Source organism: Fomitiporia mediterranea (assembly GCF_000271605.1).
Source record: "Fomitiporia mediterranea MF3/22 unplaced genomic scaffold FOMMEscaffold_6, whole genome shotgun sequence".
Classification (NCBI taxonomy): Eukaryota; Fungi; Basidiomycota; class Agaricomycetes; order Hymenochaetales; family Hymenochaetaceae; genus Fomitiporia; species Fomitiporia mediterranea.
The window spans coordinates 3,126,125-3,146,629 of NW_006760391.1; the positions used below are offsets into that span (position 1 = coordinate 3,126,125).

General features: G+C 47.4%; 8 protein-coding genes across 8 annotated transcripts; 2 read left to right on the plus strand and 6 right to left on the minus strand.

The window, feature by feature from the left end:
• Positions 1-767: 767 nt before the first annotated feature.
• FOMMEDRAFT_43934 (uncharacterized protein) lies at positions 768-1,713 on the minus strand (the record flags this gene model as incomplete). Its single annotated transcript, XM_007266955.1, has 5 exons — positions 768-881; positions 955-1,037; positions 1,111-1,198; positions 1,280-1,416; positions 1,554-1,713. Coding segments are annotated over 5 exons (582 nt in total), but the record flags the coding sequence as incomplete, so codon positions are not given.
• A 1,069-nt stretch (positions 1,714-2,782) lies between these two features.
• On the minus strand, positions 2,783-6,998 carry FOMMEDRAFT_108490 (NUC173-domain-containing protein; the record flags this gene model as incomplete). The annotated part of the gene is made up of 8 exons (XM_007266956.1): positions 5,274-6,998; positions 4,917-5,216; positions 4,500-4,865; positions 4,220-4,445; positions 4,046-4,162; positions 3,391-3,990; positions 2,967-3,328; positions 2,783-2,905 (listed from the first exon to the last, which is right to left on the minus strand). Exons 1-8 carry the CDS (start codon positions 6,960-6,962, stop codon positions 2,783-2,785), a joined length of 3,783 nt encoding a protein of 1,260 aa, XP_007267018.1. The 5' UTR covers positions 6,963-6,998.
• Positions 6,999-7,167: 169 nt separating this feature from the next.
• On the plus strand, positions 7,168-9,262 carry FOMMEDRAFT_85043 (uncharacterized protein; the record flags this gene model as incomplete). Its single annotated transcript, XM_007266957.1, has 10 exons — positions 7,168-7,214; positions 7,265-7,351; positions 7,416-7,457; positions 7,505-7,532; positions 7,585-7,746; positions 7,799-7,883; positions 7,935-8,022; positions 8,076-8,142; positions 8,196-8,528; positions 8,579-9,262. 10 exons carry the CDS (start codon positions 7,168-7,170, stop codon positions 9,260-9,262), a joined length of 1,623 nt encoding a protein of 540 aa, XP_007267019.1.
• Positions 9,263-9,482: 220 nt separating this feature from the next.
• Positions 9,483-10,388, minus strand: FOMMEDRAFT_156694 (uncharacterized protein; the record flags this gene model as incomplete). The annotated part of the gene is made up of 5 exons (XM_007266958.1): positions 9,483-9,640; positions 9,694-9,777; positions 9,832-10,172; positions 10,238-10,266; positions 10,332-10,388. The coding sequence occupies 5 exons, from the start codon at positions 10,386-10,388 to the stop codon at positions 9,483-9,485; spliced, it is 669 nt and encodes a 222-aa protein (XP_007267020.1).
• A 222-nt stretch (positions 10,389-10,610) lies between these two features.
• Positions 10,611-13,389, plus strand: FOMMEDRAFT_134372 (DNA/RNA polymerase; the record flags this gene model as incomplete). Its single annotated transcript, XM_007266959.1, has 14 exons — positions 10,611-10,702; positions 10,760-10,829; positions 10,891-10,978; positions 11,114-11,238; positions 11,304-11,364; positions 11,424-11,571; positions 11,638-11,755; positions 11,885-11,899; positions 11,946-12,080; positions 12,140-12,291; positions 12,342-12,481; positions 12,558-12,616; positions 12,680-12,790; positions 12,901-13,389. 14 exons carry the CDS (start codon positions 10,611-10,613, stop codon positions 13,387-13,389), a joined length of 1,803 nt encoding a protein of 600 aa, XP_007267021.1.
• A 113-nt stretch (positions 13,390-13,502) lies between these two features.
• On the minus strand, positions 13,503-15,197 carry FOMMEDRAFT_20446 (uncharacterized protein). The gene is made up of 7 exons (XM_007266960.1): positions 15,154-15,197; positions 14,825-15,089; positions 14,669-14,762; positions 14,471-14,604; positions 14,306-14,419; positions 13,722-14,250; positions 13,503-13,670 (listed from the first exon to the last, which is right to left on the minus strand). The coding sequence occupies exons 1-7, from the start codon at positions 15,176-15,178 to the stop codon at positions 13,641-13,643; spliced, it is 1,191 nt and encodes a 396-aa protein (XP_007267022.1). The 5' UTR covers positions 15,179-15,197; the 3' UTR covers positions 13,503-13,640.
• A 502-nt stretch (positions 15,198-15,699) lies between these two features.
• Positions 15,700-17,518, minus strand: FOMMEDRAFT_156697 (uncharacterized protein; the record flags this gene model as incomplete). The annotated part of the gene is made up of 4 exons (XM_007266961.1): positions 15,700-16,648; positions 16,722-17,007; positions 17,059-17,351; positions 17,418-17,518. The coding sequence occupies 4 exons, from the start codon at positions 17,516-17,518 to the stop codon at positions 15,700-15,702; spliced, it is 1,629 nt and encodes a 542-aa protein (XP_007267023.1).
• Positions 17,519-18,045: 527 nt separating this feature from the next.
• Positions 18,046-19,963, minus strand: FOMMEDRAFT_108503 (Queuine tRNA-ribosyltransferase; the record flags this gene model as incomplete). Its single annotated transcript, XM_007266962.1, has 11 exons — positions 18,046-18,356; positions 18,416-18,541; positions 18,602-18,674; positions 18,734-18,768; positions 18,836-18,871; positions 18,931-18,965; positions 19,020-19,035; positions 19,090-19,329; positions 19,391-19,457; positions 19,515-19,822; positions 19,897-19,963. The coding sequence occupies 11 exons, from the start codon at positions 19,961-19,963 to the stop codon at positions 18,046-18,048; spliced, it is 1,314 nt and encodes a 437-aa protein (XP_007267024.1).
• Positions 19,964-20,505: the final 542 nt, after the last annotated feature.

Genomic DNA, 20,505 nt, shown 5'->3' on the forward strand with positions numbered 1-20,505 from the left:
GACTAAAAATACATAATTCCCTTACTCCTAATACATATAGAGCACAGTATCTACTTCAACGGAGACTTCTGACTGCGTTCGGCACGCCACACCGAGTTCCGGGTACCATCTCTCTCCCATTGGTGTTACGATCAGGCCCAGAAAGGGAATCTAGGCTGCCTGTCCTGCACCCAACGAGGCACACTCCTCTTCCTACGAGCAAGCTACCAAACCAAGCTCAACTTTTGCACGGCTCACGCCCGAACAATGATACTTACTCGGTATGATAACCTCACTCGGATGTCGCCCATGTCCATGGTAGGAAGTACGACTGGGTAAACGTATATGTGTCGAGTTTGCTGATGCTTTGTGGATGTTGAGGAGCGAGTGGTTGAGTACGAGTGTCGTCATTGACCAGAGGAAGCTTCATGCGTATTAGGTAAATCGAATAAGTGCGCCTGTGCGATTCTGTGGGTATGGGAACAGAGATGGATGCTACTTACAATACACCGCTAAAGACGAGGGTTGGCTAGTTCAAAGCAGTTAGCACAAGCATGTCAAGAGAGCATATACCTAGCCTTGTAAACTCACCCTTGCGATTATAGCCACAATTAAATTTATTGTTCGTAGAGCTGTAACAGGCGAGTTCATGAGTATACACGCAATCGCGCGTTTACATATAGGCAAATAACTCACTTGCGAGAGACTGGCGCGGATTGCAAGATAAATTAGTTACGGATCAAATGTATTGTCCCGAACAGCTAAATCATGGACACAGGACGCACAGCAAAGAAAAGGATCCCATCACGGAGCAGGACACGGTGCAACGGCGTAGTGCTCCCACGAGGTCGGTTGAGTGCGTTATAGATGACCAGCGTGAGTACCATGACTTCGAAGATGAGCTAAATGACAATGCAAGCATCGATATCGACTACGGAAAAAATGATGCGAGAGTCGATCTATGCTTGGACATACCGGAGAAGCCCAGACACCAGGAAGGGCTGAAGGCTTGATAGAGGACACACAGGTATGTGCGAAGGGCACGTACACAAAACCAGCTATGCATCGAATCGCGAGAAGCATGGGACTATTAACTAACCTAGGCGCACAAAGGACTTGTCCAACACTCACAGTATGCATTAGTAAGGACAATGGTTGTAAAAACTGCCGTAGACGTGAATGAAGCACAGAAACCAATGGCCAGGAGCAAGGCAATGTACTATTATCGTCAGTAAAGGAAGTTTTCAGTAATGAGTGGAAAACAAATGTGAAAATGCACGCCAGTCGTTGAAGGACTTACTTTATCGCGGTCCCACAATGTAACCACACGCAGAATCACCAGGACGTTCCCACTTGCGATTGAGCAGATTCCGATGGTGAAGGTCACCGTGACAACTACTTGACAAGACTGGAGAAGAACAGGCTCAGTGAACACCTCTTTCTGTCGTAATCGTATGGCTTACGGCATCAGGTAATGCGTCTTCAGTGAAATGGTTCATGACTTTCGAGTGAGCCAAAAGAGTGATACAAGAGTAAGTAGCTCTAGGACACCAACGATTATACCTGTTACTTACGGACTGCGACGCATATTTGCAAGATGGAGACGACATAACGGTTCAGGAGGAAGACATGTTTCGCGAAGGAAGACCGAGCACTCCAGATAAAGTCTACCTCGTCGGGAAAACTGAGTATTTGATTATAGAGTAAAAGGACAAGCCCTATCCCTATGAATAATGGGTTTAAATGCGCATATAGGGAGTAGTAGAAAGCAAGGAACAAATTGATGAAGGTTGAGACGAAATATTTACCACTGATGTAACGCGTCGTATTCGCATCTCGTATACCTTGTACCACTTGGGCTGGAGTAAGCTCACCCAAAGAGTCGGGCATATCCTTGCCTTTGACGCTTCGGAAGGAGGGAAGGGAAGAAAGCTAGGCCTGGACGAAGGAGAATGATGGAGCCTGCGCAGCAGACTCACAAGCCCGCACAAGATTGATGCTAATGGTTCATATAGTGAGACAACTTTGAAGAAGGTGGAAAAGGGAAGTTCCCACTACCCAAAGATGCCTAGACAGATTTTTGAAATAAATAAGACGCAGGTCCAGAATTCGCTTCAGAAAAAGCCTATTCCCCTTGGATACGAGGCTAAACGAAATGATTTGGTTACCTACCTCCAACAAGGACGTGCGGATGGCGCGGCAGAAGTTCACTTGACCCCTTCTATATTGCAAGAAGATCAAACAAAGACCCCACAGTTCATCCCAAAAGCTTGATAAGATTGTCAATTGTACTAATGCAACGGACGCTGAAGATTTAGTCAGATGAACTGTACCCACTGCCACATGACGAACTTGATCATTCCAAAACAGACAGTAATCGCCTGGTGCACAAATAGCAAGCTCTACCGAGATACTCCCAGGCAAGTCGTGGAGACACAGTGCTCAAGCTCTGGATGCTTCAACGATGTTATAACATAAAATTAGTCACCATCAAGCAAAGTCGGCGACTCGAACCGGAAGCGAACTTGCGTTGCACCCGCTACTTCAAAGTTCCCTTCCAGCGTCTTCTTTCATCCAATAACGTTGTGATGGCCATTCGTTGTTGAACTCTGTCTGTACAAAATTGAAACTATATTCGCCGCGGTATTGCGGCGACAGTGATCTCGCAGGTAATCTTAGAGATAGACAGGGTCGTGATGGCACTTATGACCCTCCTAAATATTTCTTTCTGGAAATAAACACAGGGATACAATTGTGGTGCGAGCGAGACAATTGCTGGATTAAAGTACAGGAATGTACATACTTAGCGTCTGCCAGTGACCGTCACTTTATGGCTTCCTTTGCCCTTTCCCACTTTAGCGGCTTGAGAAAGCGGGAGATAAGCATATGGATCCATTCCGCCCTTCTTGACATCACCACCAGCACGCTAAAAAAACGACTAGTATTAGTGATCGTCGCATCACAACTCCACTATGGAATGAATTCACCTTCGACTTGAATTCTTGTCCGACTTTGACAGGCTTTCTTCGCTTCGCTTTCTTGTTTTTCCCTGCATCTACCGCTGCGCTGACATCTACCATCTCAACATCCTCATTCTCCTCTCCATCCTCTGCGTCTCTTCTGCGCTTCTTCGTATCCTTGTGGAACTTGACACGCCCACGTTGGTCACGCGTGAAGCCATCTACCGAAGTGAGCGTCTCGCGATATGCTGCTCCAGCCATTCTAGCATCTTCATCAATTCGTTCGGCATCATTATCCGAGTCGGATTCAATGACCATTTTGCCTGTGTTCCCATCCGTTTTGAACTTTGATACGTCTGCACCGGGTTTGCGGCCTGCCTTTCGCACGTCTGTACACATAAAAAGTTAACAACAAGTACAACGAATGGAGTGAGACACTTTGGAAACTCACTCGTGACGCGTGTACTGGCCCCGTGCAAGAGATCCATCGGCTCATCGTCGTCAACCCGTAGTCGGGCACCTCTATTATTGGCCTTTGCTCCCTTTTTCTGTTCCACGTTTGCATGTAACTCATCATCACTGGCATCACCGTCGCTCTCACTGCCATATAAGACATCTTCAAACGCATCCTCCGCGACGGCACGCACTGGAGCGGCTTCCTCGTCATCACTTTCTTCCCCTGCTGCGCGACGGGCGGCCTTTCTACGCTTGACACGGTCCTTTCGCTTCTTGATGGCTGTCAGAACCTTCGCTGCTTCCTCATCCCTCCCTCCTCCACCCGCCGCATAAACTGCGTCCCAGCCACATCGTCTTATAAGACGCTCGAAAATATGTCGCACTTTCTCCTTGAAGTGATTCTTGTGGTCATGCGACCAGCGAAGCAGCACTGGAACGAGTGCGTCGAGATGTGGAAGGAGGGAATCGAGAGGACGAGTGTGAATGAACAGCTTCACGAAGCCAAACGTCGACTTGACAATTTCGCGGTTCGCGGATCTGAGATATTCAAGGAACGTCAGGAAGATTTCGTTATGCATTTCCTGAGAGATATCATCTGATATATCGTAGATAAGCCATGTACCAAGACGCCGAGAAATCGCATACTGCACCTTTGAACTCGAAGATCAAACGCGAAATAGCAGTGACGCTTGCACTAATCATATGAGGACTCGCTCCAGCGAGACCACCGGCAAGCATCGTGAGGTACTCGTCCAGGCTCGCAGGCGCTGAAGATATTGGTAAATAATCAAGGAAGCCTTTTTCATCACTCATGTTTGGATTACCTTCAGTAAGGTCGTCCTCATCCATGCCATTGAGCTTTGCGTGCTTTACCACACCGCCTTCCTTCATCTTATAGGCCATTGCGACTATCAAGCCGAATGCAGCTAGTCGGGCCTTCTCAGACGGCTCCTTCGTACCTAGTACGGCTTCGGGAATGATCGCTGGTATGACGTGCAAGGCGTTGGATGGAAGGGCTGGAAGGAGAGCTTTGAGGAAAGTAAGGCGGTCCTACAAATAATTTGTTATGAACAACACAAATATGCATGCAATTTTTAAATCCACCTTTTTCGCCGCAGATAACGTATCTTCCGCAACTTCGTCCATCTTCGCGAACAGGCTTTCTGCGTCAATCTCAATTTTACCAGCACTCGTAATTTTGCTCAGAAGCTTGTATGCACGCTTCTGCACTCCGTTGTCTTTGTGCTTCAGGACCTCCGGGCTAAGGCATAATTCAAAGACAGTTCGCGTGTCCTTCTGCGAAAGGTAAGGTACGAGCAGGACAAGGATGTCTTGCATCGTGGCTACAGTGCTACGTTGATCCTCGCTTGCATTTAAGTGCGTGTTTGAACCGGAGCCAGTTGCCTTAGGAAGCTTCACGAGATTGGCCTTGAACATGTCGACGACTTTTCGACAGGTCTTCGACATTGCCTAGTAGAACGTCAGTGGAGTCATGACATGGGTTATTAAAACTGTGGTTACCTTCTCATCCGTTATAGCTGCCCAGGCACTAATCACGTCGCCTACCATGGCATGCTCGTTGCGTCCTACGGAGCTAAAGACATTAAAGAGCACGGCGAACCAGCTTTCTGCCTGGGATTTAAGGAATGCAAGGTTTTGTTCCGCTTCCTCTGTGGAAAGAGAGTCATCGCCTGCGGTCCCTTCACTCGCTCGAGTATTACTCTCGACGATGACTTTGAGTGCCTTGAGAACTGGCGGACGGAGTTCGGGTTGGTTATATAAAAGCTGTGATAGCATTTGTGCAAATTGAGGTGTCAAAGACTACCGAAGTGTCCTGTTAGTAGAAGTTTAGGAATAAAAACTGCGAATAGAATTCACCTCTCTAAGGTCCGGTGTTTGATGGCAATACGCAGGTAAACCATTCCAGACTTGCGAGACCAGGACGCTCCATACCTTCGCTTCTGCAGCACGGTCCTCTGCATCCGCACGCTGTTGCAGGTCGAACATGCGCTCTGTGAGTGGAACAAAGTACGAGATGAAGTGGCGTAACGGGGATGGGTGCAGTTGGACGAGGAGTGGGAGCAGGAAGGCCCGCGGTTCACGACCGGTAGCTCGATCATCTGGTTCGAGGTTCAGAGGAAGAGCAGCGAGGAGAGCCTCTGGGCCAATCACAGTCATAGCTGTTTGTAGCACATCGTCAGCGGCTTCCTTATGCTCGAATCCCTTCTTCACACGCATATCCGCAATTTTCCGGAGAAGCGACATGAGAAGACGTTCTGCTGCTGTCGGTGACCCTCGTCCACTCGGACGGTAACGTAGTGCAAAGATGAGAGCGGACACCGTATTGAGCAATTCTGGAATCGCTCGTACAAACGCTATTGAGTCAAGCGCCTTGCTCAGCTGTGTAATGATTTGAGTAAGTGCAGCTTTCTCATTCCCGAGCGATGCTTCAATAAATTGCGGAGATATGCACTGTGTAAGGCGTGTCAGCGCTTCCGCAGTCTCTCGACGCGTAGTTGCATCGGGAGACTCGAGGAAAACGAAGATAGTTTTCCAAACGCGTGGAAGCTCTGCTGTACAAGCTTCAGGATCGACGGAAGCATATACCGGCATGACTTTCCCTACGACCTGTACCCAAGGCGGAAGGAGACCAATATCCGTTTTCAACGGCGGAGAACTCAGGATGGCTTGTAGTAAATCAGACGTCGATGTATCGATATTTCGGGGCATGTCGGGATCGTCGGGGATGGAAAGCAGGTCTGACAAAACTCCATAGGCGGATTGAGATAGGAACGGATTGCCTAAACGAGGAAGCGATAATAAAGAGGTCGTTATCGCAGGTAGTGACGATGATGGGAGGTAAGGTAAGACGGGACGGATGAACGCAAGGAGATGAATGGCGGCATTAACAACGTCGTCAGTGTTTGCATTTTTCTTGCCCTTCTGCTTCAGCGAATTGACTTCTGAAAGTGCATTTATGCTCCATTCTCCAACTCGTTCCGAATATGGATGTCGCAATAATGGGCTAGGTGGAGATGCAAGTACATCTCGTACGATATCTGCAGCACGTTTCCTCACTTTCGGCCTTGGATCCAAGCAAAGCTGGAGAATGGTGGCAAATGTTTGACGAACGGCCTGAGTTTCGAGTTGCGTCCGGTCCAGAGCACGTAGGACGGCATTATACCAAGTGAGCTGAGATCGAAGCGGAGGAGCATGCGGATTTAAAGGTGTCCACAGTGGAGAGGTAAGGGATAGCAGGTTGCTTAGGCTAGCTCGTATTACCGGTGCAGGGACGAATGGACCGATCAATGCTAGGAGGTAGAGTTCGGCGGGAAGTAAGTCGCCGTCGCCTAATAGATAATTTGTCTCCTTCTCCTTTTGCACTGTGCTCTCCAGCGTTGTCAATAATCCAGCGAAGTATGCAGCGGGTGTGCGTTCGGCATTTTGCTCTTTAAATGTTTCCTCGAGAGCAGTGAGGAGATTGGCAGGGATCTTTTGGTGAGCAAGGGAGGAGGAAGTGTGAGGCCTGATTTTTGAGAGTGCTTCCTCCATCTCTTGAGCGTACATCCCCGAGTCGTTCTTTACAGCTGGCCTCTTGTTTTTGCCGCCGTCGTTTGCGATGAGCGGGAGCATGTCCTCTGCTAAATTTTGGCTGCATGGTTCGCACGTGCCTTCGAGGTCACGGGACCTCGGCAATGCCAAGACCCCTGGATTGAGGCACAGCAGACTCGTTTGCTGGATGCTGTCCACTTGACTGCAGACCGCCATCAGCATGGCTGGTCAGTATACCCCTACACCCTGGCCTTATTTTCTCGTTAGGTACTATAATTTCAAATATTTAAGGTGAAAGTATTCACCAATTCTACCAGGTTGCTCTTCAAGTTTGTACTCAAAATATTTTATGGCTCCATTGTTGTCGAGAATACACACTTCATCCCAGGCAACGGCGAACCTTGGTTAGTGGAGTAATTTATTGGGGGGAACTGCTTACTCATAAATTATTATTATTATTATTATCAGCATTATTTGTGCAAATCATAGCAATTCGCTAACAGATGCTGTGTAAGAACTTCGGATGTACGTGGCGTACCCTTGCTTATAATTTACAGCCTACTTGTTGGAACAATTCCGTCAGAAGTACGCTGCTGAATTTCCTTGGAATATTATTATATTAATCTATGTCCTGCAGAAACGCAACTTTATCCGCTTAACCGCAAAAGCCACTCAATTCGGCCGTAAGACTTTCACAAGTTGGCTTATCGAGGCAGCAGGTACGGTACCAATTAAGCGCAGGAAAGATTCGCCGGATGTGGCGGTCGACAACAGTGAAGTAATGGACAACCTCAAGAAGGTAAACTTTCCTTTCCAAATGCGGAGAGTCTTACCAAACTCAAATATGACAGGTTTTAGAACAGGGTGACGCAGTTTGTTTATTCCCCGAAGGTGCAAGCAGGTTTCATCCGACTATTGCTCCGTTGAAAACTGGAGGTGAATTACATTCTTCTTGCTATCCCAATGCACAGCTCAAGCTATTATCAGTGGCTCGATTAATCTCGGACGTTCTTACACGAAAGAAGGATGACCCAACATTCAGAATCCATCTATTGACATGCTCTATAACCTACATGTGCGTACAATTTCTGAAAGAGGGCTACAATTTCCTAATATCTAGATGCTAAGGCATCGGCAACACTTCCGCTCAGACATATTGATTACATTCCATCCTCCAACACCGTTTACTCCCAAGGTATGCACATTAATTTATTCTAAATTCAGGACTAACTGACAATCGGCTTGTAGGCGAATCCAGAACTCATTGCTCCCGTTGACTTTGGACACATTCGAACATTGACGAACCGCATGCAGCAGCAACTCAGTGCAGGCACATTTGACGCCCCGTCTTGGGATATCGTGCGTTGTGCGAAGCTTTCAGCACGAATGTACGCACCTTTGGGAACACACATGGCACTAGGAGACTACGTACGAGTCTGCCGTGCCTTTGTTGAGGCGTTTAAGTGGGCCGAAGCGGAAGGCCATATTGAGGGAGCTGCGACGAGCGGATCTGAAGAGGAGGATGAAGACCTCGTGCGGAAACGGTGTGCATTTGTAAATTCACTCCGGCGTGATCTCAAGGTAGTCAATTTATTATTTCTGAGCAATTCGATGGCTGACCGCTAGAATAGGACTACCAAGATCAACTAGCACGCCTCGGGATCAAAGACGATCGTATTCGCCGACCAGTTTCGCGACCTATCATTCTTTGGCGAATACTCGTTCGACTCGCCATGACTGCCGGACTCTTTCTCATCTCACTCCCTGGACTATTCCTCTGGCTCCCGATTTTCGTCGCGACGCAATATGCGTCCGCACGCATGGTGAGGACGGGTCCCGTATGGGATACATGGGACGAGATAGCACAGACGAAACTCGTTACAGGTCTCGCTGCAGGTTGTGCGGTGTGGGCTCTGGCTGTGCTTCTCACTCTCCCGATTGCTTTTATCACCGGTCCTGTAATCCCTGTTATCATGTGGTTCACTCTGCGCTGGCTCGAGGACACTATTGCCGCCAGTCGCGCCCTTCGTGCTCTCGCGCGGTTACTGTTGCTTGGCAAGCCGCGTTTGCGTGCCTTGTATGCCACTCGACAAGAGCTATATGCTCGTTTAATGGTACTTGCAGTCGACTACTTAAAGTTGCCACCAGATCCCGAGACGCATTTCTCCGAGAGTGGTGGAAGGGAGAAAGGTCGCGTCCGCAGTCGATGGGAAGGCAAGGTGAAGTACTTTTCCGTCAAGAGAAGACGAAAGAGGGACTGGAACGAGACGCTGAAGTTGTACGATACGGTTGACTATCCGGAGGACTCATTTTGAATAATGGGAAAGCAAGGAGGATCAAGTTGACGAATAATAAATATATGCTAATTACAAAACATTGAAGATCGGGGGCTTGTGAATGTCAAGGAAATCGGCAAACGGAAAATGTACGCTGATAAAAGCATAGAGAAAACAGAAATTCGTGTCTGTCGTAAGAGTGTCGCTGACGTTAGATTCTTCATCGAAGTTACGCTGATTTCCGAATTCCGAATTTTATTTACTGTCCCTCTTCTTCTGAGTCCGAGATCTGCCTATAAGCTCTGTTGCCTGCAGCCCATGCATGACCAGCGTCAGCAGAAATACCGGTAGTTACAACGCCGAAGATGATCAGAACGTCCGCTACCCAGGAAAGGGTATTGAGAATGTAGGCAGTGCCTACATAAAGGAACTCAGATGCAAGCACTATAGTAACCACGAAATGCACTCACTCGGCCTAGCGAACTCAAAGTATGGGTGATGAGACTTGGAATAGAGATGCGTGATAAGCGCGAAGGTGATGATCTTGAACGAAGCTGCATACGGAAATATAAGATAGAATGGACATGTCGAACAGAGGTCGTACGAACCATGCAGAGCCTCTAAGCCCGCAACGCCTCTCCAGATTCTACGTCTTCTCGACCGTGTGCTCACACCGATAAGGACGGCCATGAGTGTCGCAGCACCAAAAGCTACGCCCAGTTCAGCCGCGTAACCAGCAGTCCACCACATTGTGCAGAAGTAGCGGTTTTCGTCCTCACAGGCATCCTCCTTGCGACTTGGGAATGGTCTGCACGAGTAGTCTGTATAGCGGATTCGTCCACTCTGACCAGGTCCCGGGAAATCAATTATCTGGCGTTCGCAGCGCTCAAGGAGACCATAGCGGATCACAATCTTGGAGTGGAAAATATCTGGAGGATGTGCGTACAGCCTTTACGCGATAAAAATTCGTTTTAGCAAAAGTCACTCGTTAGCAAATAAATTTAATCTACTCACCAGTCTGGCCGCGTGATGGACAGGATGTTCTGCGCAACGACCGTCAGTTTTGCCGCCCATCCCTATTTCTATGTGGCGATAAAGATAGATTTACCAAGAGTAGGGTGACCGCAACGGCCAGAAAAGTAACTACGTAAGATGTCTTGCGCATCTTGGACTTGTCCCCAGGCTCGTGCTGGTAGTCAAGCCTTGATCGTTTGCCGTCGTCGACGTCGGTGTTTGAAGGCGAGGTAACAACCCCGGTGGAGAGGGTACTTATTGCCTCATGGGAACGACATGCCTAAAGCGCGAATCTTCCCGCATCACGTGCGACGCGCCGAAAGTGGATCCGACACGCTTGCAATTACAATTCCGTGGTTAGACCGCGACTGCCATGATTGAGGACAGTCCAGTGGCGCTAGAGCCTTCTCAAGACACTGCCAGCCTCGTCAAGCGTCTAGCCGGACCTTCTGTGACAAAAGCAGGGTAAGGTCTGGACGAACTTGAACGCCTAGATAGTAATTGACAAGAGAGCGCAAACAGCCTTGCAAAGGACCAGACCGAGATCAACCGAATAATTGCAGAGGTGTCCAAGGGATCAAAATTTTACGAAGTACGAATTGATGTCTCGACCAACGTGCTCAGTATTGCATACTCTTATCAATGTTGCATAGAATGAGAAACGCAAAGACAAGGAACTTACCGAGAGAATTGCCAAGATCCTCAAGATTAAGGATGATGTGGTGAAATCGGCCAACATTCGTGAGTTAGTTTTCGAGAAGGCCAAAACTGTCATATAATGTTCCCGTGAAGAGAGAGTCGAAGCGGACGCAGACAGACTAGTGAGTAATGCAAATACCGATGCCACTCGAGATCAACTCACATAAGCCTAGTTAGAAGAGCTCGAGGCCGAAAGAGATCTCAGTCAGGCTATCGTCCACGTAGACATGGACGCATTTTACGCTAGTGTTGAGCTTCTGCTCAATCCGGATCTCGAGGGAAAACCGTTCGGGGTATGCTTGGTCACCACATTATGCTGACTACACTGTACTGACAGTAGACACGGTGATAGGTGGGCAGCTTGAAGGGTGTTCTTAGCACAGCGTCCTACGAAGCGCGAAAGCATGGAGTGCGCTCTGGGATGGCAGGTATTCCACTAGATACGTTCCTCCTTGGCCAACAATACTAATCAGAAGTTATTTATCAGGTTTCGTCGCCAAGAAACTCTGTCCCGAACTCATTGTTATTCCAGTAAACTTCGAGAAGTATTCGGAAATGTCAAGAAAAGTCATGTCCATCTTCAAAGAATATGATCCAACCATGATCGTCGCTGGCTGCGACGAGGGCTACCTCAAGTGCGCGTTTTGCTTAATTGTACTCATTCTAAGCCTAATACCAGCACTTGGCTTCATTTGGTTCAGCATCACGAAATACTGCGCGCAACACGGTATATCTCCTGAAGACTGTGTCAAAGAAATGCGACAAAAGGTTCATGAAGAGACGAAGCTCACTGCCAGTGCTGGGATAGCTTCCAATAAGGTCAGGTCAAACAATACCTCGATCTATCTCTTCTCGGCTAAATATTATCTTATAGATGCTTGCAAAAGTACGACCTGTACAGTGTATATGCACTTGTGATTTATCTCTCATAATTTTTGCTCTTCTCAGATTTGCTCCGATAAGGTAAGGCAAGTAGCCCGCACTTTACTCTATTACTGACGAAAATTAGAACAAACCTAACGGACAATTCGCCCTCCCATCTGAGCGCGACGCGATCACTGCATTTATGCGTGACCTTTCTATTCGTAAATTACCAGGTGTAGGTCGAGTTCACGAACGTCTACTCGATTCTATCGGCGTCAAGGTAATTGTTAAACCTGAATATTGTCCAACCTTGATTGGCCAACAAGAGCAACCATGCAGACATGCGGAGATATATATGCTCACAGAGCTGTCATATGGCTAATGGACCACTATTTCTCAAAGATATTCTTGTATAGTGCCTACCTTGGTATAGCCTCGAACGTTGTGGAACCTTACCAGCGTGACGAGCGAAAGAGCATCGGAGCCGAGAGGTGGGTCCACCTTCACGCTTTAGAGATAACCTGATCAATGAAGTACACAGAACCTTCACTCCTATCAGTGACCATGAGAAACTGTTAGAGAAGCTTGAAGAAGTAGCCGAGGAGCTCGAGAATGATATGCGAGACAATGGATGGGCGGGGAAGACAGTTACACTGAAGTACAAACTCAATACATACCAAGGTAATTATTATTTGAGGCTTTACCTCGATTGTCCACAAGATTGCCCAAGAAATCTAATGCATGTTGATCTAATCAGTTTACACAAGGGCAAAGTCCTTCAACCGGTGGATCACACGGAAAGAGGATCTGTTCAACGTGCGTAGCAAGCCTGATTTTCGCATGCCTTGACTTTCGTTGATGTCTCTTCGTGCTATGAAGACGGGAAAAGAGCTACTAAAACCAGAGCTACCTTTATGCCTGCGACTGATCGGATTACGAGTAACAAAGCTGAAGGATCTCCGAGCTCGAGCAGATCAAGGGATAAAACGGGTGTGTATTAGTTTCATGTTACATTCGGATGAGTATATCTGACGTTATCAATTTCTTCTCAACAGTTCTTCCTATCTAGTACAACTAACCCCTCTGAACCTTCTACAAAGAGGCGAAAGCTCGACAGCTCTGCAGATGATCAGTTACACGAGTTTCAACGACTCGTAGATGAGGAAGAGGCAGACGCAATCAAGATGTCAGAGTTCCCGGACGAGCTTGACAATGCATTGGAAGCCGACATTCACAACGAGTCTCTTAAAAAGCCTGCATCTTCTACGAGTAGAGATACCTACGTTGATGCTGGAGAAGACCAGAGACACAACGCGAATTTGGATCCGTCAACCCCAGAACGCGATTTAGACGAAAACAACACCCAACAATGCCCAATCTGCGCCAAATTATTAGACACGCGGGATAACGCCGCGTTGAACGCGCATATCGACTTTTGTCTAAGTAAGGATATTATCAAGCAGGCGTCTGCTTCTGCATCTCATGGCAAGTCTCCTGCTATCTCGAATGGAGCTCGTAAACCACGGTCAAAAGTCGGGCCGCGGAAAGGTAATCGGACACTAGATAACTGGGACTGGAAAGGAAGATAGCCAAAGGGAAGGGGAAATGTATCGATAGTTGGATCATAGCAACCTGATCTAATAGATTGGTGGATTCGGTTTTCTATTTCATCTCGGGCAATCTGTATCTTACATAGCGAACGATTCCATTGTATTCTGTACACTCGATGATACATTCATGAGCAGAAGAGAAAAATATGGCAATCCAATGTCAGTGATCAGCATTTGAGTCCAAGCAATACGCTGATTCGCCTGTCTCCGCATATCAAACGCATATCAATTTACAAGAGGGTTCCTATTGCCTCTCCAGCCTACACATCGAGTAAGACCAGGTTATAAAAAATTAATAACGTTTTACATACCTTCACTAGTGTCTCCAACGCGCCTTGAGAATTCACTACAATGTCTTCATCGAATTTAACCATTCCCTGAGGGAACACAAGTAACACCGTACTTCCGCCATACGCAAACCATCCCAACTCTTCCGCTCTCTCTACCTTCTCACCAACTTTCTTACTCCACCCGATAGAGCCAACCAAAAGAGCACCTACAGCAACGAACGCAACAATTTTTCCCGTTACGTCTTCTTTAATGTAGACGACGTGTCTCTTATTCGCCGTGAAGACGTCGAAGTCGACTTCTGTTACGGCCTGTGGGTTAACGGTGTAGTATGTTCCTGGGATTTCGACAGGTCCGTGTACAATCTCGCCGGAGATAGGAGAATGGAAGCGATGATAATCCTGTGGTGCTAGCCGGAACGCGGCAATTGAGGCTCCTGCTGCGGGAATTGTGTATTCCGGGTTCGGGTCAGGACAGGGATTGTCCTTATGCGTGTGTGATGTGGATGGTCCGTGAAGGAGGGCTGAAAGGGAGAACTCATCTCCTTTAATCCTATGGAGAGTAATACATTTACTCAGATACTAAAAATAATAAACACAACCCTCACCAGACTTTCTGGGCCTCCTCAAGTGTCTGAAATACTGTCAATCTGCAGTCTGCAGCTGAACATACCCTTTGAGGATTCGGATCCTGCAGTGGTCTCGCACCAGGCTTCAATTTCCTACAAAACGGTTCTGCTAATCTCTTGCATCAATCGTGACTATATACACACCTATAGAAGAATGAGTTGAAGTTGGGATACTTGGTAATGTCTGGTTCGAGGAGTTCCGAAGTATCGATATTGTAAGTCTGGATGAACGACGGGATCGAGTGTACGCTTCCCGGAGAATCGTATATTGCTCCTTGCTGTGGAAAAAAAGAATCAGACTATGACTGACTACGACTGACTACATGCCCTCGAGCATTTTACCTTTTCAGATTGTTCACGAAAGCGACTCTCAAGCTTTCCTCCTTCCAACAGTCTCACTTGCTCTTTCCCGTAAAACAGCAAGTGCATACCAATCCTAAAATCGGATCCAATACAATCACTACAATTGATTCATCGCACTAATTTGTGTACACAGACCTTGCATAAATTGGCATGCTCTCGAATATCTTCACACTCCCAGGTGGTTTCGTTGGATCGCGCAGCGCAACAAAATTACCTCCATGATACTTCACCGTAACCTTCTCGATACCAGGAATGAGCTTCTCGAGCCACGCATAGCGCTTGTGACCTGGTGCGGTCTGTTCTTCGTCTCCATGTCCGTGGATGCCCTGTGTGACGTCGTGCTTGCGACTGTCTGAGTTCTCGACAGCAGCAGCCAGCGCTTGTGCGCTGAGGCTTGCTTCTAAACAGAAATTGTCTGCAGTCAGTTTAGGAGATAATCTGAGATTTTTTGAACGTGGACAGACCAGCTTGATTATCGGTGGAAGACATCAGGATCAGGATACCTGGATAGTGTCTGAGATCAGAGTCGAGCAGACGTTACGCTGCTGCGATCGTATATAAATGATACAGAGCACCCGAAATAGCACCGTGACATCACTACACCTATTTATAGCACACGTTAGTACGTAATATCGTCTCAATGCACATATATGCACACCACAACAAAACGAATTTCTGAATAAAAGAAAAATCTTTTCTTGCCTATCCCAGGGATTATTCGTAGAACGCTGCACAACATTCATTGTCAGAATATATTCTGCTTGTCTGGTCCATGGCCCAGCCATAAACGATACTGTACAAAGTAAATACAAAGTATTCTAGGGATCTTGTTGCATGAGTGAATAATGTTGTACTTCACGCCATAGGAGATCCCATAACAATGAGAAAACCCTTGTAATAAGAAAATTGGGCGGGATATAATCTGTACAGAGGTCCAATCGATGCGAATCATTTACATAGGAATAAATACGGCAAATGGGTATCAAAATCCGTTGTTCGACAAAGCTTCCTCAGGCAACCGAATCGTAACTTGGTAACTCCTCCCCACAGTCCCCGGAAAACCCAAGCTCGAATCGAGCCAAATCAAGTCTGACCTCTCTCTCCGTGCGAAGTACTTGTATCTCCGCCTCAAGTCGCCTGATGAGTGCTTGATCGTGTTGCATCTGGAATTGTGTGTCCGGTGTGTTGGTGCACGAGGAGCCGACACCGACGCGGAGACTCGAGTTTGAGTTTGAAGTAGCACGACCATCGGGTCGGTGTCCTACTGTCGTGCGACGCTTCGTCACCGTCGTTGATATTGACGGCCCGGGTAGCTGTGAGCTGAGATATAAGGAGGATGGTGCGAGGTGGATTCTAGCAGTCTCAGGCCTTGATTCCGTTCCACGCGTACCAGTTATACCTGAATTCCCGCCAAGGGGAATCCCGAGTCGACTGAGCGTGCTCCGCCTCCGGAAATACCCCTCATCAAGCGACTCAACAGCGTTTCTGCGCAAGACGTCATCTACACCTTTTATGAGTGAGTTTCGGACGCTTGGAGGAGGATTCGTGTTGGGGATGGGGTTCACGCCTGCCTCGAGGCGCGATGCGCTGCCGCGACGGAGTTGCGTTAGAGGGAACCGTGATCCTGACCTTGGAGAATGCAAGGTATCTTGCAAATGAGCCGTAGATGTGCTGGTTCCATGCGTTCGATTTCCTCTATTTTGCCAAACGAAACGTTCCCAGTGAGGCGACTGAGAAATCACTTCTGTCTTCCCACCATCAACATTTGTGACACTCAGGCTAGGCAATGGAGCCTTCCATGTGTCAACTTTCAAAAGCGCCTTACGCTGTCGAGTACGCAACCGAAGGAAGAGAGCGAGCACGACCACCACAAAGCACATCCCCAACCCAACCATGGTGCCGAATATAACCATTCCAGTACGGAGGCCTTCGGTTACCATACCAGCTCCATCGTCATTACTGTCACAGATAGCATGTATGCGTTAATTCAGATTTGTGACTGAAGTCGATGGTGAGAACGTATGAAACGTACGTATACACTGCATAATCAAAGATCGCAGCAGTCCGGAGGGACACGCCTTTACTAACTAGCGAATCCGAACTCACTATCGTGAGATTACGGACCCCAGCCACCATCGAAGTGCTTGTAAATACGACAAGGTTATATTCGGGTGTTCCGTACTGGTTGACATGTACAAAGTCATGCGAATATTGTCCATCGAGAATGAAAGATACGTTAATTCCTACTTGTGTTGGAACCGATCCATCGTGCTTTAATATCACACTTGGAGCGATGAAGTATGCGGAAAGGGACGAGCCTGTAAACATCGTGAGTCATCGTCATTTTTGATTCATAGCAACAAACGCACCGTTGAAGAGAATGCTCATGCTGCCTGCGCCAAGCACGGCGTGCCAAGTCCCGTTTGATGCGCATGTACGATCGAATAGAAGACCGCATGCCGGATGCTTGCCTTCACTGGATGAGGACACCCCATGACCACAGTCCGTAGACGATGCCCAAGACGAGTCATACACCACCCCGCCTTCCGCGTTAGACGTATCACCAGGAGTATCATCTATGGTATAGTTAAGCAGAGTTCCATACGAAGAGGTAGCTTGGATGAGAAGGTGGAGAAAGATGAGATAAAGGAGCGTTTCTAGCCTGTAAGTCATAGTCAGGCTTGGGATCGTCGAGGGTTGACGTTCATAATGCTGCTGTTTTTAGCACGAAGACTTCGGATGCCAGAAATGGGGTGCATTAGCTTCGAAAGCCCCTTGGATAGATGAGTGACATTTAAGATCCTCGCAGAGCACAGGTGCGCCGGACATCCGGCAGGAAGGTCGATAGTAGTGTTTTAATCAAGATTGTTGACAGTTCTTCGAGACTTCTTGATGGTGAATTATCTTTCGATACGAAGCAATTGACAGGGCGTCTATAGCAACGCTTTATCCATAGCATAGAAGTCCGATCTCAGCGAAGATAGAGTATAAACGAGAACTTCCGGTGACCAGCCTTGCTCAAGACCAAGACTCCAGGATAGAGGTTCTTGTATGGACGCGCCGCGATCGCCGGAACCAACTTCTGTACGTGATAAGCGCCCAATGAATAAATTCAGATCAATCAGAGTTCGATGTTTATATCTTCTTCCTTTGATCTATATGACGAATAAATCGACGCCATTCATGATCGCCGCCGCCAGCAGGTTGTCTAACATCTACAATGAATCCCATCATCATCTCGCTAATCAACAGATGTCGGAAGAGACAACTCACCTCTGATATCAATTCTAACTTATGAGTATCTTGTATGTAAAATAGGTTATTCTAAGCATCATCATCGCCCGCAGAAGGATAAATCAACCGTCTGTCGCCGCATATTCCCACTTCGCACCACCCCCATCAATAATCTTCGCATTAGGTACGCCTTCTAAGATATCCACACCAACGCTACGCAACGCGTCGACACACCATTTTGGATATACTGGTCCACTTGCTATATCCTCGCCACTCATTGGTTTTTGCGTCGCAGCTACGGTTGATCTAAAGTCGGTATCAAAGTACGTCCGGAAGAACGTACGAAGGAAGTCGGGGAAGGTACCGGCAACAATGGCATCCCTTGCCCGACCCATCAGTTGTGCTTGGAATGTGATGTTGTGCTGAGTAACGGCTGGTCGAATCATCAGTATAGTTGAACAGCGGTGAGAACTTGTAACTCAGTGTGCGGACCATGCGCAGCGACCGTCTCTTCCGCAACGAGATGGTGCAGGAATGCCCGAGTCATACCGCCAGCACAGGTTGGACAGGGGCATTCCCTATCAATTGGTTGCAGATCTTTGGCATGCTTCGCGAGTCCTATGCTCATTTCAACAATCAGAAGCGCGATGGAGAACAGCTTGTATAGCGGTAACCTACGAAGATTCAAGGGCCCTCGATACGTCAGTGCAACACCAAAACGCGCGGTTCTGGTTGGAAAAACACAATCGGCCTAGTGATTTCCAGTAAAAACAATCAGATACAGCTCGGGTGCAGTTGAGCAAGTCTGACCATATCAATGCCTAGTGCGACGCATACGAGAAGATCTGATAGGCATAAAATAATATTAAAATCCACATTTGTCACAGGGCGTGCTGGAGAAAAGAGACGTACCCTCAGCAAATCCGATACCCATGCAATATCGAGGTCCTGATCCAAGAAGCATAATGAGGTCAAGTGAAGCGGATAAAACGATATACTTCACCCACTATCAACTGGCAACATATCGGTACACTGGTTCACTCTGTAACTCTTTCATGAATGCAATTTTTGGTGTGAACTGGATTTCTACACCTACACTCTCCAAAAGTCATCTGTAGGGCCTCTGTCAACCTTTCTTGGCGGATTAGCAGCAACATCTCACAAACCTTTTGCTTCTCCACCACTAAGTCCTCCGACAGCATATCCAGGTACGTGTTCCTTCCTCTTGATCATCTCCTCAAGGCACAATTCTCGTAATCGTGTATCTAGCCCTCCCTGCACAATTGCAAACAAGTTCTGCGTCTTATTCTTCCCACTTTCTTCATGGAACGTGATACATCGGTCTAACCATCGTACGGAACGCCACATTGCTTCCTCGACGCGAGGTCCTATGAGAAGAGATGGAACTGGAGTCCGGTCGATATCAGACTTCTCCGTGCGCAAAATCTCGGAAGTTCGGTAACCTACCGACGTCGTCAAGTTGCATTATGATATCAGCACCGATTGAATGTTGAATCGCCATACTCTGCTCTGGCTACTCCAATTAACGACTCAAAATCCATCCAGCATTCAACCCATTACTATGACTCACGGACAGCATGGTTGGCTCCCCCGTAAACGGGCTTGCAAATAATGCCCCCTCCTCCGTAATCTTTGTAAATTGGCTCAGAGAAACCAGTTGGAATCCGCCACTATCCGTCAGCAAGTTTCTTTTCCATCCTTGAAGCTTATGTGCTCCGCCAGCAGCATCCAACACATCAATTCCCGGACGCAAGTTCAAATGATATGTATTATTCAAGATAAGCGTGATTCCGATCGCTTCCAATTGATGAGACGTAAGGCCTTTGATGGCTGCTTGGGTCGCTACAGGCATGAAAGTCGGTAGCATCGTTGGTCCGTCTTGATGCCACACATATATGTAGATACGGCATTGTTAGATCGCACTGACGGTGGATGAATGAATGAAGGCGCACGGGCGAGAGTCATTTTTGTAACACGCGCTTTTGTCACAGGACACTTAGCAATTATTTCAAACTGCATTTTTGCAATGAAGATTGCATCCAGAGGCAGCCAGGGACCAGAGATACTGTGAAGATGGTTTCGAACTCAGAGTCAGCAAACGCCGATCGTGGAATGCAAACATGTGCACACAACTTACTGTACCATACCAACTCGTACAACGCACTCAGTCTCTGTCACCACCAGAATTTCGTACCGAATATCCCTCCAACCTGTATGGAGAACAAAATTGATAAGGTTTTTCGTGCTTGCTAGCCTCCAAGATTCTGTTTTTCGCAAGATCTTCTGCTGGGAAACAGTCATTAAATATTGATTCATTGTTTACATCTAGTACTTTACAGTAACAATGCCTGCTTTAATTGGTCATTTTATCAAAAAAGTTCGACAAGGAACAAGAATACCATTCCTCTAACTGGCATGTATCTGTCTAAATTTTCTGTGCACTTCCCAGACTTGCATAACTGTCGATTGCTTTCAAGCAGAGCAGCAAGTGAACATTAAAGTGTTTGGCTTATTTTTTCCCCTATATAATATGGTGTACTGGCTCTATTGTTACAGGGCGT

Bases quoted from the DNA above. Each gene is read 5' to 3' on its own strand.
- FOMMEDRAFT_20446 (XM_007266960.1), bottom strand. From the start codon at position 15,178: ATGTCTTCCACCGATAATCAAGCTG. The intron at 14,251-14,305 runs GTGAGGGTTGTG...TACTCTCCATAG, and splicing joins GAGGAGGCCCAGAAAGTCTG to GATTAAAGGAGATGAGTTCT. The intron at 13,671-13,721 runs GTATGTAAAACG...CTCGATGTGTAG, and splicing joins CGTTGGAGACACTAGTGAAG to GCTGGAGAGGCAATAGGAAC.